The following is a 13,488-nucleotide window of genomic DNA, read 5'->3' as shown; positions in this document are numbered from 1 at the left end:
AAAGGCATCTAGTGTTGCATAATTAAATGATGATAAAACAGCAATCAACTTATATTATTATCTACAGGGCCCTGTTGCAGCTACTAATGGAATAGGAAACAAAGGAAGCATAAAAGACAATGTGGTTATGACAGTTTGATCGTGATTTTGTCCGTACAGAAAGCAAAGGCCTAACCAGAACATTTTTAATTGTATTATTAGAATCAAATAGTAAATCCCTTTTCATTCAATGCAGCTTATGTTAATATTTAGCTGAAACAGATCATATATATTATTCATTTAATATATGCTCAGTTGCATCTCTAGAATTACATGAACAAACTCTACAAAATGTTTAACATTTATTAGAGTTTATTGGCTTGTGATTCTATTGCTCAGGAGACTTGAATTTTGAACACATGGGTCAGGGTTTCAGTGGTGTGGGACAGCAGCTGTGTGTGTGTGTGTGTGTGTGTGTGTGTGTGTGTGTGTGTGTGTGTGTGTGTGTGTGTGTGTGTGTGTGTGTGTGTGTGTGTGTGTGTGTGTGTGTGTGTGTGTGTGTGTGTGTGTGTGTGTGTGTGTGTGTGTGTGTGTGTGTGTGTGTGTGTGTGTGTGTGTGTGTGTGTGTGTACCTGTTCATTCTGCAGCACAGTACAGAGTGTTGTCACATACAGGAAACCTCTGTCACGCTGCCGCTCAGAGGACGGGAGTCACTCAACACACATGCATATGTACCCACGATGTGCAATATAAGGAGCCATTCCTGTGGTTTCCAGTCCGTGCCAGACCACTGAAGCAACAGTGTGTGTGCCGGGGTGTCATCGAGTTAACCCCGTGGAGTCTGCAGCTCCTGACTGATATCTGGGGAGGGTTTACTGCTGCGCCTTACTGTACACGGGGAATTAGAAAAAGGCCAAAGGGACTGGATATATATATTTTTACTCTAATGCTGGTTTATTTTATTTCTATTTTGAGATGTCTCTATTTTTGATGACTAATTATGTGCAATGCCTTGTCTTGAAAAAAAATCCCAGTTTGGGATTAATAAAGTATCTCTTATCTTAACAAAGGTCAAGCGGTTCAGTAATTCATAAAAAGACACATTAATACACACACAGCCCTGGAAAAAATTAAGAGATCCCCTCAGCATTATCATAATTTCTCTTGTTTTTATTATTTATAGGTATGTCTTGAGTTGAATTATTTTTTTATTGTATTCTATGAACTACTGACAACATTTCTCTGTGTTGGAATCAACAGACACTGGAATGGCTGCCATACATGTAGAGATAAAGATTTAAGAAACATGTGGAGTGGAGCCTTTCCGGAGCTGTACATGCATACATACATACACATACACACACACACATACACACACACACACACACATACACACACACACACACACACACACACACACATACACACACATACACACACATACACACACACACACACATACACACACACACACACACACACACACACACACACACACACACACACACACACACACACACACACACACACACACACACACACACACACACACATACATATGCAGGTTTACGAAGGTGTCTTAAGTGCTTTAAAAAAATCAAGAAATTGATCAGCATCTCCCTCCGACTTCTATTTCTTAATTTCAGTTTTATGTTGCAGCACCACTTAATAACATCATTTAATATCACTATATTGTTATTATTTAATATTTAATGCAAACAACAAAGGGAACTATTTTTACTAACTTGTTTATTGTTAGTTTGTTTCCTAACATGGTGGAGATTGAGCCTGTTCCTGTGCCGATTGAAATCCCACTGAGCCACCAACCTAAGGTGGGGATTGGCAATGATAGGCATTAAGTCTGCACATGTGTCCAGAAATACACACACAAGCACACGTACACACACACAAAAAGTGAGCACTAAAAGGGTTCAGGGAGAAGTTTCCTTTGTGCTATGATTCTAAAAAAGAAATTGTCCGTTAATCCTCCGCCTCTTTACCTGTCACCACTTAGTCCACAGCCAAAAGAACCCGCTGCTCTCTGTCTCCGCCGCACACTGATGGCTTATTTCCAGACGGGACAAGTGCTTATTAAGCAACAGAAGAACAAATTCCTTTAGCTGTTAAAGAGGGAAAAGGTATTTAGGATAAGTTGAATTCTGTAGCTGAATGGGGCTTGCTGAAATTCTTGTTGTTTTTCCCCAGACTCATAACTCAAAAGCTAAAAGCCATATGCTGCTGGGCTGGGCTGTACTTCCAGCGCGTTGTTTAATTCTTCCAATCAGCCTGCACATATTCATTTGTTTCAGTATCGGAAAACGGCCTGCATTAATTACAGACAGGATACTCTGAAAGACAGGCGTTTACAGTATCTCGTACAGCAGCTCGATTTTTTTGTCTGATTATATTTATATTGGCACCGCAGCGTGTTTGTTTCATCTGATCTCATCTTTCAGTCGAACACATATCATTTTATCGTTGTAGTTTAAATTTCATTTTGTAACTTTCCTCTGGGGACTCCATTGGCTTGTCTGTCAAAACATTCGATCGTATAGATTACTCATCACTGAAGCTGCTGGCTAAGCTAATGTTGATAGAAGTGAGTGCTTCATCTGTGGAACTTTCACACATTCCAGTGCTTATGAGATGCAGGTTTCTTTTAAAGTTTAATGGACAGTTTAAAAGCTGGCGTAAGTTCTTTGCTATGCGATATTTCCCCAGAGGGAATCCTGCATGGAGTGTTAATCTTCATTCTTGTTCACGTTCTCTAGGATGTGTGTCTGAATGTGTGGTCCTCCCATCTTGTACACACTCCTCAGCCTCATTAGCAAGCCCCAGGAACCTGTCCCCTCTCAAAACACCCAGAAAACCCAAACACACAGTTGTGGTTCTGCAGGTGTGAGCAAGCATATGAAGATGAGGCAACCATGTGTGTCTGTGTTCATTTGTTACGCTCTCTTTTTGCCATCTTGGACATTGTTAGCATAGCTCTGAAAAGCATCGGCAGTGGATATCATCCTAATGACAGGTTAACGGCTAGCTGTTCAATGCCAGCTGATTTTACTGTAAAAGCGTAGGTGTAGACTCAAAGAAAAGAAAAGCTGTTGTTCTTCTCTTCTCCTGCAAACGCACACACACTTACTCCACTGCACGCCTTTTACATAAGCCATAACAGAGGACATGTGAGCATGACCGCATTTCTTTTCCTTCTTTACAACTGCAAATTTAAAAAGTCTTTCTCTTGTCCCCAAGAATGGAAGGATTTGGTGGGGTCGCATTCTTGTCACAATTTCCTCAAGTCTAATTTTCCTCCTTCCACCTGAAGCAGATGACATAAATCAGGTCTGGGAACAGCGTTTATTGTGCTTGGTAACGGTAGTCCTTCTCACACTCTGTAACAGAGCCAGAGCTCCTGACCAATAAATGTCAGTTGTTGGGTTTTTTAAGTGTAAGGAACACAGCTTTGTGAAGGTTTGGTGTGAGCAGGTATTTGTCACCTTAGAGAAAAGGTCTCATATTGAAGCTATCATCATTAGTGCTCCTTTAGCAGCAGCTTTACACATTTACGTCCCTCAGCTGGCTGCCGTTTGACTGAGAGTAAGAGTTGACAGCCACCGCAGTCCAACACTCTGCATAATGACGCGCTAGCATGTCTTTCTACTTTTTCCCAGCTTTTTTTTATTAACCTTCCCTTTCATCCAGATCCGTCTCTTTGTTCCAGCCAAAACCTTCCCTCACAAAGTATGACCATGGTTAGCCTTGCACTTCCATAAAGCACTCCTCCCCGGACGCTTGATTCTTTTTAAAACAGTTCTACTCTTTAGCTCATTTCATGGCTAATGATACTCTGTTGTTCTGTTTTGGGTTGATTTACATTTTTATAATTTTACACAGCTGCATTGAACGCTGAATGTGTTGCAGATCACTGGATAAACACGTTGCAAAGTCAAACTGAACACCCCCGTGCTTTGTAATGAACTTTTGATTATAGTTTTTAATGTGAGACAGATTACATGAGTATTTTGAAAGACTCTTTATGTGGCATTCGTCCATGAACATTTTGAAGTGTAATTTACCACAATGTCTGTTTCTCAATAGCTTCAGTGATCAGTTGTATCTTGTTACTGATTAAAAGTACCACAGAGGGTAAATATTTGGACAAGAAAGCAGTCATCTCTCTAGCCGAGGGGTGTCCAGACTTTTTTCACCGTGGGCCACAATCACAAAAAGGTACGAAGAGCTGGGCCACTCACTAGAGGTGAAGTATATTGCCTCATAAGTTAGCTAAATCAGTCTAATGTAGGTCAATTATTGTTGATACTTGAAAGTCCTTTAAGAAAACCAACGGCCTACAACATAGCTCTCCATAGGGTTTCATTTATTTTGTGAGCAGCTTAACCCCTAAAACAGAATCTTCAGATTGGTTATAATAAGAAGAACTAGGAAGGGTATTTTTGAAGCTTGTTATGAACTACAACTAAAAATATTTTCAACTTTGAATTAATTTATTTGAAAAGTGGGCTTATTAACACACACAATACTACTGTGAAATGTATTTTGACATATATATTTAAGAAGTACAATATAAGAAAACTCAAGTTTCGGGTTGGGGCCATATTCCATTATTCTTTGGAATTTGCTGACGGCCGATATAAAATGCCCTGCGGGCCGCATTTGGCCCCCGGGCCATAGTTTGGACACCCCTGCTATAGCCTTTGCACCGTTTGCATTATCCACAACAGGACCTGTAGTCAGGATCAGTGGAAAGATTTCAAAATCTCCCAGTAGCTTACGAAATCTTATAGTTAGGGCTGGTTCAAGTCAAGCATGAGCAACAGAAATCAGAATCACTATTCCTTCATTTGTCCCACAAAGGGGCAGCAGAAGTCTATAGCAGATAAAGTAAAGAGAACAGACTTACATAATATATAAAAGGAATAGCAGTATATATTTCTGTTTATTATAAGTGAGCATATACAAGTAGCTGGTACTGTTTACTGTATCTAGTGCTGCTGCTATTGGCTTAGACTGTTGGGGAACTTTGACCTTTCACCTCACCCCTCTTTTCCCCTGTGTCCCTCTCTCCATCAGATTCACCAGCATTAACCCTATAGCTGAATAAAGCCAGGCCACAACCCAGCGCTCATGGCTAATATACATATAGATGTTGCCTGTCCGCTGACGTGGTGTATGCCACGCTTTGTCTGTCCATACCTTGATAACAACTGGAACAGGTTAGCGGGATGAAAGGATGAGAAGATGGATAGAACAGATAGGACAGAGCTGGGCATTACATGAAAGCAAGAGAGCAATACAGGCCTACGCAGTCGGGGTTATGGATGGCCTTTCTGATCTCTGTCTCTCTAATCTGATGGACTACCTTTTTATTTTCTTCCTCCCGTCGTCTCTGTCAAGATATCTCTTTAACACCCGTATAGAGTCAGTTCAGGCAGCATGTAAGTGGAAGTATGTGAGAAAAAGTCTCTCCTGTGATCCATCAGATTACATGTGATTTGATCATCTTAAATGCTCAAAACTCACTTTTCTGCCTACTGCTGTCATACTGTCACATTTTTGGACAGTCTTAAGACATTTTGAAATGTTTTCAGTATAACAATGCATTTAAACATCAGGTTAGGTTATAAAGAAGTACACTGGATCCAAAAATTATTGTAAATGTGAAAGAATCATCAAGCAAAGTGCTGTCTGGATCCTCTTGTCAATTCCATACTTCTAAATTGCTGGTTGCGCACAGAGTCAAGCAGTGAGTGCAGTGGTTTGGATATGGTAGACCACTGTTTGTTTTGCAAGTGTGAATTGGTGCTTGGTAGAAATATGGAAGAGGAAACACTGAAGTTTCACACTAAATCTTCCCATTCATTCCTGTTTGTTTTTTTTGCTTCCAACAAACTTTAACATTGCACTCCTATAACATAATTGGACTCACAATGGACAGTTGTTAAGAACATATCAAGACCGACAAACTCCGTTTATTTATTTTCTCTGTCAAACCTGCCTATATCACCCACAATCCTACCCATTTTTGGAAAGTCTTGCAAACGTTTTAGGTTATTCTTGCTGAGCGTCGAGCCACTAGCCTCAAGCCCAGAAGAGTTTGTTACGTTTTTTTTAATCCACACCCCTTGATTTGTATTCCTCCCGTCCTGGTGACAGCCAAGGTGGGAGGCATTATTTCTTCAATTTTTTTTGTACTTACATCTGTACATGTTTTTTGGTGAACATGACTCAGGGAATTTGGGAAAAGTGTGGGGTTCATTCAATATAATTTCAGTCAAATTTACAATAGGTTGAACTGATGAAGTGATGACATGGATGTAAACTGCGATGGCGGAAGAATTTAACCTCCAGCAGTCATTTTAGTTTTCATTCTGACTTGGTTGAAGCATACAGCTCCAACTGATGCTGACATCACTTGAGGTAATAAATCAGACTTTGTGCGACTCCCTGTGGAGCCACAAAATACTGTATGCAACAGTTTTTTCGCAAATTCCTCAGTCCTCCCTAGCCCTGTAAACAGATTTTAATATGCTTCTTTCTTCACCAACTTCCTCCTGCTCTTCCTGGTGGATCATTCAGCCCTCTCAGTTAAGCCTGAATACTATGCAGTCAGTCATAAGTGCGTTTTAACTGAGTCCCCTGAGAAGTGTCCCTCTCATTAAACCCAGCAGCCTCTCCGTGTTCACCTTTCTGTAGAGGAGCAGTGACTTAGCAATTGTGGCAAAGCACTTCCCGTTTCATCGACCATCCATTTCGGGGGAAATCCTGATAATCAAAGTTTATATATTTACAGTCCAATATTGGGAACATGTGATTTTTTACTTGACTAGCTTTGCAATAAGGCAATGTTTTTTGTACGCCACCATATATTCACCAGCCACAGTCCTTTATCTGGGGCACCTGAAGGTCTCACCATGATTTGAGTGGTTGAGTTCTTAACCAGGAATCCAAAGGTTTTATTAATGATGTGTTAATCCGTCTGCGTTTGCCTTTTACAGCTTCCTCCACAGAAAGACTAAACTAAATGAGCTTTTTTCTGTGTATTCTGGAGTGTGGACAAAAAGGCAAAATAAGAATATGTAGGAATGATGTTCTTTCCTTACAATAGGGACTGTGTGTAATAATTGCTGCCAAACAGAACAAATTAAAGTAATGCTGAAATTGAACTCATGTTGTGTTTTGGACACATGTATTTATTTGTTTAATCAAATAAAATATAAGGATGTTAATGCTCCAAACCTCTTGTTTATCTAAACTGTGAAGCCATAACTTTTTGTTGTGTTGCTTACTGTATGTCTTCCATCCCGTGTTGCTGAATGAAGACGGATTAGAGAAATATTCTGACAACCCTAAATTATACTTCTCTCCGGTTTATCACTACAATGAGGTATTGTGAGCTTGCCAATACTGCAGTTACATAACTTTCCCAAGCTGTATCATCACCGTCCCTTATCTGTCAGATTTTATTTATTTGCCCAGCTCTATATTTACAGAGTCTGACAAATCCTATAATTTGCATACATATGTTGTTTGGTTTTATGTGGTGTCAAAAGGAAATACGTTTTGGCCTGATCAAAAGAGCTGTTTGATCTTGCTTGAGTTTAACAGTTGATGGCAGCCAACCAAACAAAAGCCCACCTGGCTGTTCAGATGTAGAAGATCAGAACACACACCTCATAATTTACTCTTTTTTTCTCTCCCTGTCTCTATCAGAGGAAGCATTCTCTGCTCAACACGAAAGTCTGGAGGAGGAGAGAGAATCTTTAACCAAGCTGCAGAAGGAATGCACTGCCAAGAGGTATGTGTGAACCTGTTATTAGCTATTGCTTTATGTCTGCAAAGAAAACACTTTTTAAACACAATCATCTCCAGACATTAACCAGAGCCCACTAGATGATGAGACCCACAGTCATATTGAATTGTGATGGGGCCTTACCCTGCTCCCTGCCTCCCCCCATCCTCTTTCAAAACAGCACCATGTTTTTGCGGCTGGCGCTGCCTATTTATATGCTCTCAACAGAGAGTTTGCACATTGTGTTAAAAAGCCTATTGGCCTGTGTTTGCCTTGGCCTGCGGGGAGACGTGTTCGGCGGGTGTCGACCCTGGATACAGCTTTGTTTGTCTGAGAAGTACCTGGCAGTCACAGAGGGTAAACCAGAGCCCCACTAAGGAGAGCAGGGGCCAAGATACCCAGCAAACAGGAAATTAACACCGACATTTGTACATCTGCCTTACATCCATTCCTTGGAAATATCTGTGTTGTTAGGTTTTTTTTACTTTCAGCGAGGGAAAAGTTATGCTGAGCATGCACAGCTTTCTCAGCCTTTCCACATTCCTGTTTAATATCTCACGGCTGCAGTCAAACAGCTTATCTCCCAAAATTGGGGCTAAAAGCATCAGTTAAAGTATCGTTAATTGTTGAAGCTGTAGTTGTTGGGTTGAGTGAATTTTTGGAAAACAAGAAAGTTCTTTACTTTGACTCTCTAGACCCTGTAGCATGCTTGAAGTGTCAAAGTTAGAGTACATGAATTCAAGTATCGTTCTTTTTTTCCCGTGCAATGTTGATGCACTTGACTTAAGTATAGAACAATACTACTTTATGGGACTTTCGCGGATGAATATGAATAAAATAAACCTATAATAAGCTTATAATATACAGCCTTGTTAAGGGTTAAACCAGTATTTACCAACCTATCTTGGCTTGGTTATGGTAAATGGTAATTGGACTGCATTTTCGAGACTTACGACCCGCTCAAAGAGCTTTTACATATTCAAGTCAGCATTCACCAATTCACACACATTCACAGAGGCAGAGGCTGGCTCACCTGCTCTGGCAGATGTACATTCACACACATTGGCCATGCCATTGGGAGCAATTTGGGGTTCAGTATCTTTCCCAAGGATACATCAACATGTGGACTGCAGTGGCTAGGATCGAACCCCTGGTCCTTCAGATTGTTAGACGACCCCACTCACAGCCATGGTTGCTTATAAACCCTTTCAATAACGCAATCTCTACTGTCATGACCATTGTTTGTTTCAGATCTCAATTAGATGTTGGCTCTTCCAAATAGTTCCCCTCTAAACTTCTCTGTTTGAGCCAAAATGTCATTATAATTGGAGAACAGTCAGAACTAATTTTATACTATTTTGTGGAGCAAGACTCAGTTTTTCTTCCTCCTTTCTCCATTAATGACTGTAGATTAACTACCTCCAAAATAAACAGCAGGACGTCGGATATGAAACAAAGGCTTCTTTATGTAGGGAAATCAGTAGCGACCATTACACGTTCAGCCAACTTCACAAAACATATAATCAACAGCTCCATGTATGCTAGTAGTTTTCCGTATACGCGGCACTTCTATTTATACTAAGGAAAAACGCGCGTAACTCTTGTTTTAGCCGCTAAGCATTCTGGTAGTTTCTTAACCCTTTGTTAGGCAACAGAACAGAAAACAGATCAAATCACCAATCCTAAACTGTAAGCTATTAAGTTACAACAATGACCTCATAACCCCCCCGCCCAACCTCCAGATTTATCTTGTAAGCCATTGATTGGTCTGACCCCTAGATTGGGACTCACCAGAACAAACTAACTGTGACATTATCAGGTAAAGCAGTGCTACTTATACATTCATGCTTCAGAATGAGTACTTTTAATGTAAGAAGTATATGTTTGACATTATGGGAAATACTTTCATATTTTACTTAAGCACCCATACGAAGGTGGTGTGGATCTTCTCATCTGAGTCTGTCAGAAGGTATAAATGTTTTTTTCTTTTACCAAAATGTACCTTGGGACAGATAAGAGGAGTCATTTCCGATCTGGACAGATGAGTGAAGTCATATCAAGCGGTCATTACACACCCATCTGTCTCCGCTTTTACAGACCTTTCCCTGGGAAATGGAAATGATAAGAGCCTGCTAACCACAGTCAAAGCCTAAAAGGATATTTGCGTGTAATGCGAGGAGAATGGATGGCAGAGGGCATCACATTCAATAACTATTTGCTCCCAAAATCCCTTTTTGTCTCCATAGAATGATGGGCTATTACCCGTAAGTAGTGGTGTAAGTATTGTAGAGGACACCCACACACCATTCTTACATAGCAGCCCATCTGTGTCACAGGAACAGCTTCCTGGAAAGAACTATTTTAGCTGCAGAGATGTAAAGGATGTTCTAATCTGGAAACAGTTTTAAATCCCCCAAAAAGATCATTTGTAAAATACAGTTAACAAACAACCCTAACCAGCACATAGGGTCTGGGCTAGTCATTTCATTTCTAGAATACCCTGACCCTGAGGTTATCAGCAGTTTCATTTCCACTTCCTTCTATCACTTTCAACAACACTGTTTCCCCTACCGTCTCATCTCTGCTCTTCCTTTTGTCCTTCCTGTGAATGTCCTCCACGCATAACCACTGCGCGTGTCTCCTCCTGCCAGCCGGTTACTCACTGTGTGGTATTTCTCCCCCAGAGAGCAGTTCCTCAAGTCCAACGCCCAGCTCACCTTCCGCTGTCGGCAGCTCCTCTCTGAGCTCTCCTACATCTACCCCATTGATGTGGTGAGTTGAAACTTGTGGTACACTGCCGCACAACACACTGTTGACCTGGTCCCAGAATCGAGGCTTCGATCAGGCAGAGAAGGTGCACATTCTGTGTTGCATTCACAACAGTTCACCGGAATGCTGTGAGTGTTATTCCTACTGCAGTTAATGAGATCACCTTTCAGTTTGACGGGTCTCTCTGATAAATATGAAGGTCATTTTATTTTTTCTCACATTTTTACACTCAATCTAGGGGTCAAATCAAATTAACCCAATGTCACAAGTTACACGGGTAAAGCAACAGTGTTAAAACTTGCTCTATTTTCAGCATCAAGAAAGCTGATGGAGTTTTTGTTACTGAGCTTATATGAAAAGAAGGCTCTATAGAGCTCTCAAAAATATACCTGGCATTATTCTCTTCGGTTATTGATGAATAATAGGCTGCTCTGGCAGTACTAAAGCATTCTTTTGTTTGTAAAGATATCCAGCCAAAGTAAACCAGATTCTTCCCGATAAGTGGAACTCCATTTCCTTTCAAGTTGTCTCAACTTTTGCTTTAGTTTGTGGGTTTCACGGCAAATCTAGGGACCCTAGGAGCAGCATTCTCAGCCAGCCTGTAGCACTGTCAACAACATGATACATTTGGGGGGACTAAAGTGAGCGTAGGAGTCCTCCGTTACACTTACACATGTCTTGACTTGAGCAGAAAGAATCTCTAACTGTCAGACAGACTTGTGTACATTTTGATTAAAGCCAGTCGAATATAATCATGGGCTACATGCAATATTAAGGCTATTATTTAGCATGACACGACACCACCACACAGTGATGGAATAATTTAAAACCCGTGCCTCTGCCAAAGCTGGTGTTCTGGTCCACACCGGGTTTCATCCTGTCTGCTTTCTGTGTCTGATCTTGGTCTTTAATATAAATCCTCTTTTTTAAATCCACAGGCCAATCAGTCAGATTATGTCATCTGCGAAGTGAAGCTGCCGAACTCTGAAGACTTTCAAGGTAATTCCATCACATGCCCGCTTTTGAGTGTCTGAGTTACAGGAGGATGGTCTGTGGTGAAGCATGCAAAACAAACCATGGTAGTTATGTAGATGTTGGTGAATAGAAACCAATTTGAAGGCCGATGATCTCATACATACAGTATCTATGATATCATACATTTGGCTACTGCACATGGCAATTTGGCAGGGGGTATAACAGTCTTTAGCGTGCATAAATTACATAATTTTATAATTACCGGTATGTCATTTAAATGCACAAAAGACATAATGACATAATTGTATCATCAATATTTTTACTAGCTGGGAAAGGTTGACATTCTTATTAACTCTTTTTTTTATTATTAAAGACTGTCTAGTTCTTTAGAATAAAAGACGCAATGCAGACACACACAACAACACCTGTTGCCTCAGATACTGTCTGAGTATCATACTCCTTCGAAACGGCACGTACGCACAAACTTTCCTGGGTGTGTTCTCATCAAGTATCTGTGTATGTATTTTTCCCTCTTCAATGCAGGAAAAAAAATGATAGAATTTAAGTAATAGTGTTGTAATGCCAAAATGATGAACAAGAAGGCCCCATACTGATCTTGATACAACAATACAAAGGAGAAAGAATTTTAATTTTGAATATTTAGCAAAAGCGTTTGGTGCCAGGCATGTTGGACTTGGTTTGCATTCTTCTGTTTGTCTAATCACTTAGCCTCTCTGATCTGCTGCAGATGGAGGAGTTGTTCTGTCCACCACAATCTTAAAAAAACTGGTTCCAGCCCACCAATGTGACACAGCTAGAATAGAGCGGTGCAAGAATGAGTCCTAAAACCCAGAAGGGAGTTAGCATTTTACCACATCCGGTTCCCCTCGTCTCAAGTCAACAATCCTTTGAATGTGTTTTGGTTATTTGCCTAAAATAAGATTTCTGGTTAACAAAAGCTGGATAGTTGTTCACGTTTTGTTTTAAGACATGACAAGAAACTAGTGAGTTTTGTAGCTTCATGTTAGCTTTTTACTTCTGTTCATTGCAATTATGCTTCAAAATGTAAAAAAACATGTGGACATTATGCTGCTGAACAACACATGTAGCTTTTACATGTGTGTTTGCAACAGATCTTATGCAATATTCCAAACCCCCTTTGCTTTTCCGTTGAGGGAGTCCTTGTGGTGCTAACTTCTGGAAATACGCAATCACTGCACCTCTCTATAACGGCATGGTTTAATATCAAATACTCTATATAAGGTGTCAGAACACTCATAAACTCATGTTTGTCAGTAGACAGATTGTGCCACACAGCCCCTGTTAACATGTGGGTGTGGTAGGTCAGGGTCCGGGTCACCCTGTGTGTAGTGATGAATGGTGATTGCTGTCACAGCGACGGAAACTTGGTGACTGCATGGCCCCTCTATAGCTCAGATAAATTGGAGGGGGGGAGGGGTCAGTTATGAATGATATTCTTTGGTCCGCACCACTTGTCCTACACTGAGAACACACTCGCCACTGTCCACTCCACGTTCTCCAGCTCTCCAACCTCACAGCTGGTCCGGCCGAGCACGTCTCTGAACCCATAACTCACAAACACTCCCGATCTCCCCCGCTCCCCGCTGTCACACTCCACCTGTTCACTTGTTTTAGAGCACAGTGGTCACAGCCAGCCCATTTGTGTTTGCAGCTATCACTTGTTCCCATAAGGTGGAGGCCTGGGTCTGCTTCTGCCTCCCAGTCCTGCATAGGTGGACACCTAGCAGTGAGTAAACGAATGAGCATGTGCTGTGGCCATTTACAGTAACAACCTCCCCCCTCCTGGTTTGGTGGCTTGTGGTTTGTAAAGTTAAAAGCCATCCAGGAGCACTGAAAAAACTGAAAGGTTGACTTTAATTAAGTATATTATGTCAACTAATATCAAATAACTGTATTAGGTTGGTTGAAAGCAA

At 40.9% G+C, this 13,488-nt stretch overlaps 1 protein-coding gene across 1 annotated transcript in view; it reads left to right on the top strand.

The window, feature by feature from the left end:
- The window catches only part of uvrag (UV radiation resistance associated gene), a 95,181-nt gene that overhangs the window by 24,318 nt on the left and 57,375 nt on the right, over window positions 1-13,488 (top strand). The window contains exons 9-11 of the mRNA XM_063895821.1: window positions 7,711-7,795; window positions 10,474-10,561; window positions 11,497-11,557. Of these exons, the coding sequence (XP_063751891.1) occupies window positions 7,711-7,795; window positions 10,474-10,561; window positions 11,497-11,557 (234 nt within the window). The remainder of the gene's footprint in view (window positions 1-7,710; window positions 7,796-10,473; window positions 10,562-11,496; window positions 11,558-13,488) is intronic.

Source organism: Eleginops maclovinus, chromosome 11 (genome assembly GCF_036324505.1).
Source record: "Eleginops maclovinus isolate JMC-PN-2008 ecotype Puerto Natales chromosome 11, JC_Emac_rtc_rv5, whole genome shotgun sequence".
NCBI lineage: Eukaryota > Metazoa > Chordata > Actinopteri > Perciformes > Eleginopidae > Eleginops > Eleginops maclovinus.
The sequence above is the reverse complement of the archived record's forward strand: the minus strand, read 5'-3'. Positions and strand labels throughout refer to the sequence as shown.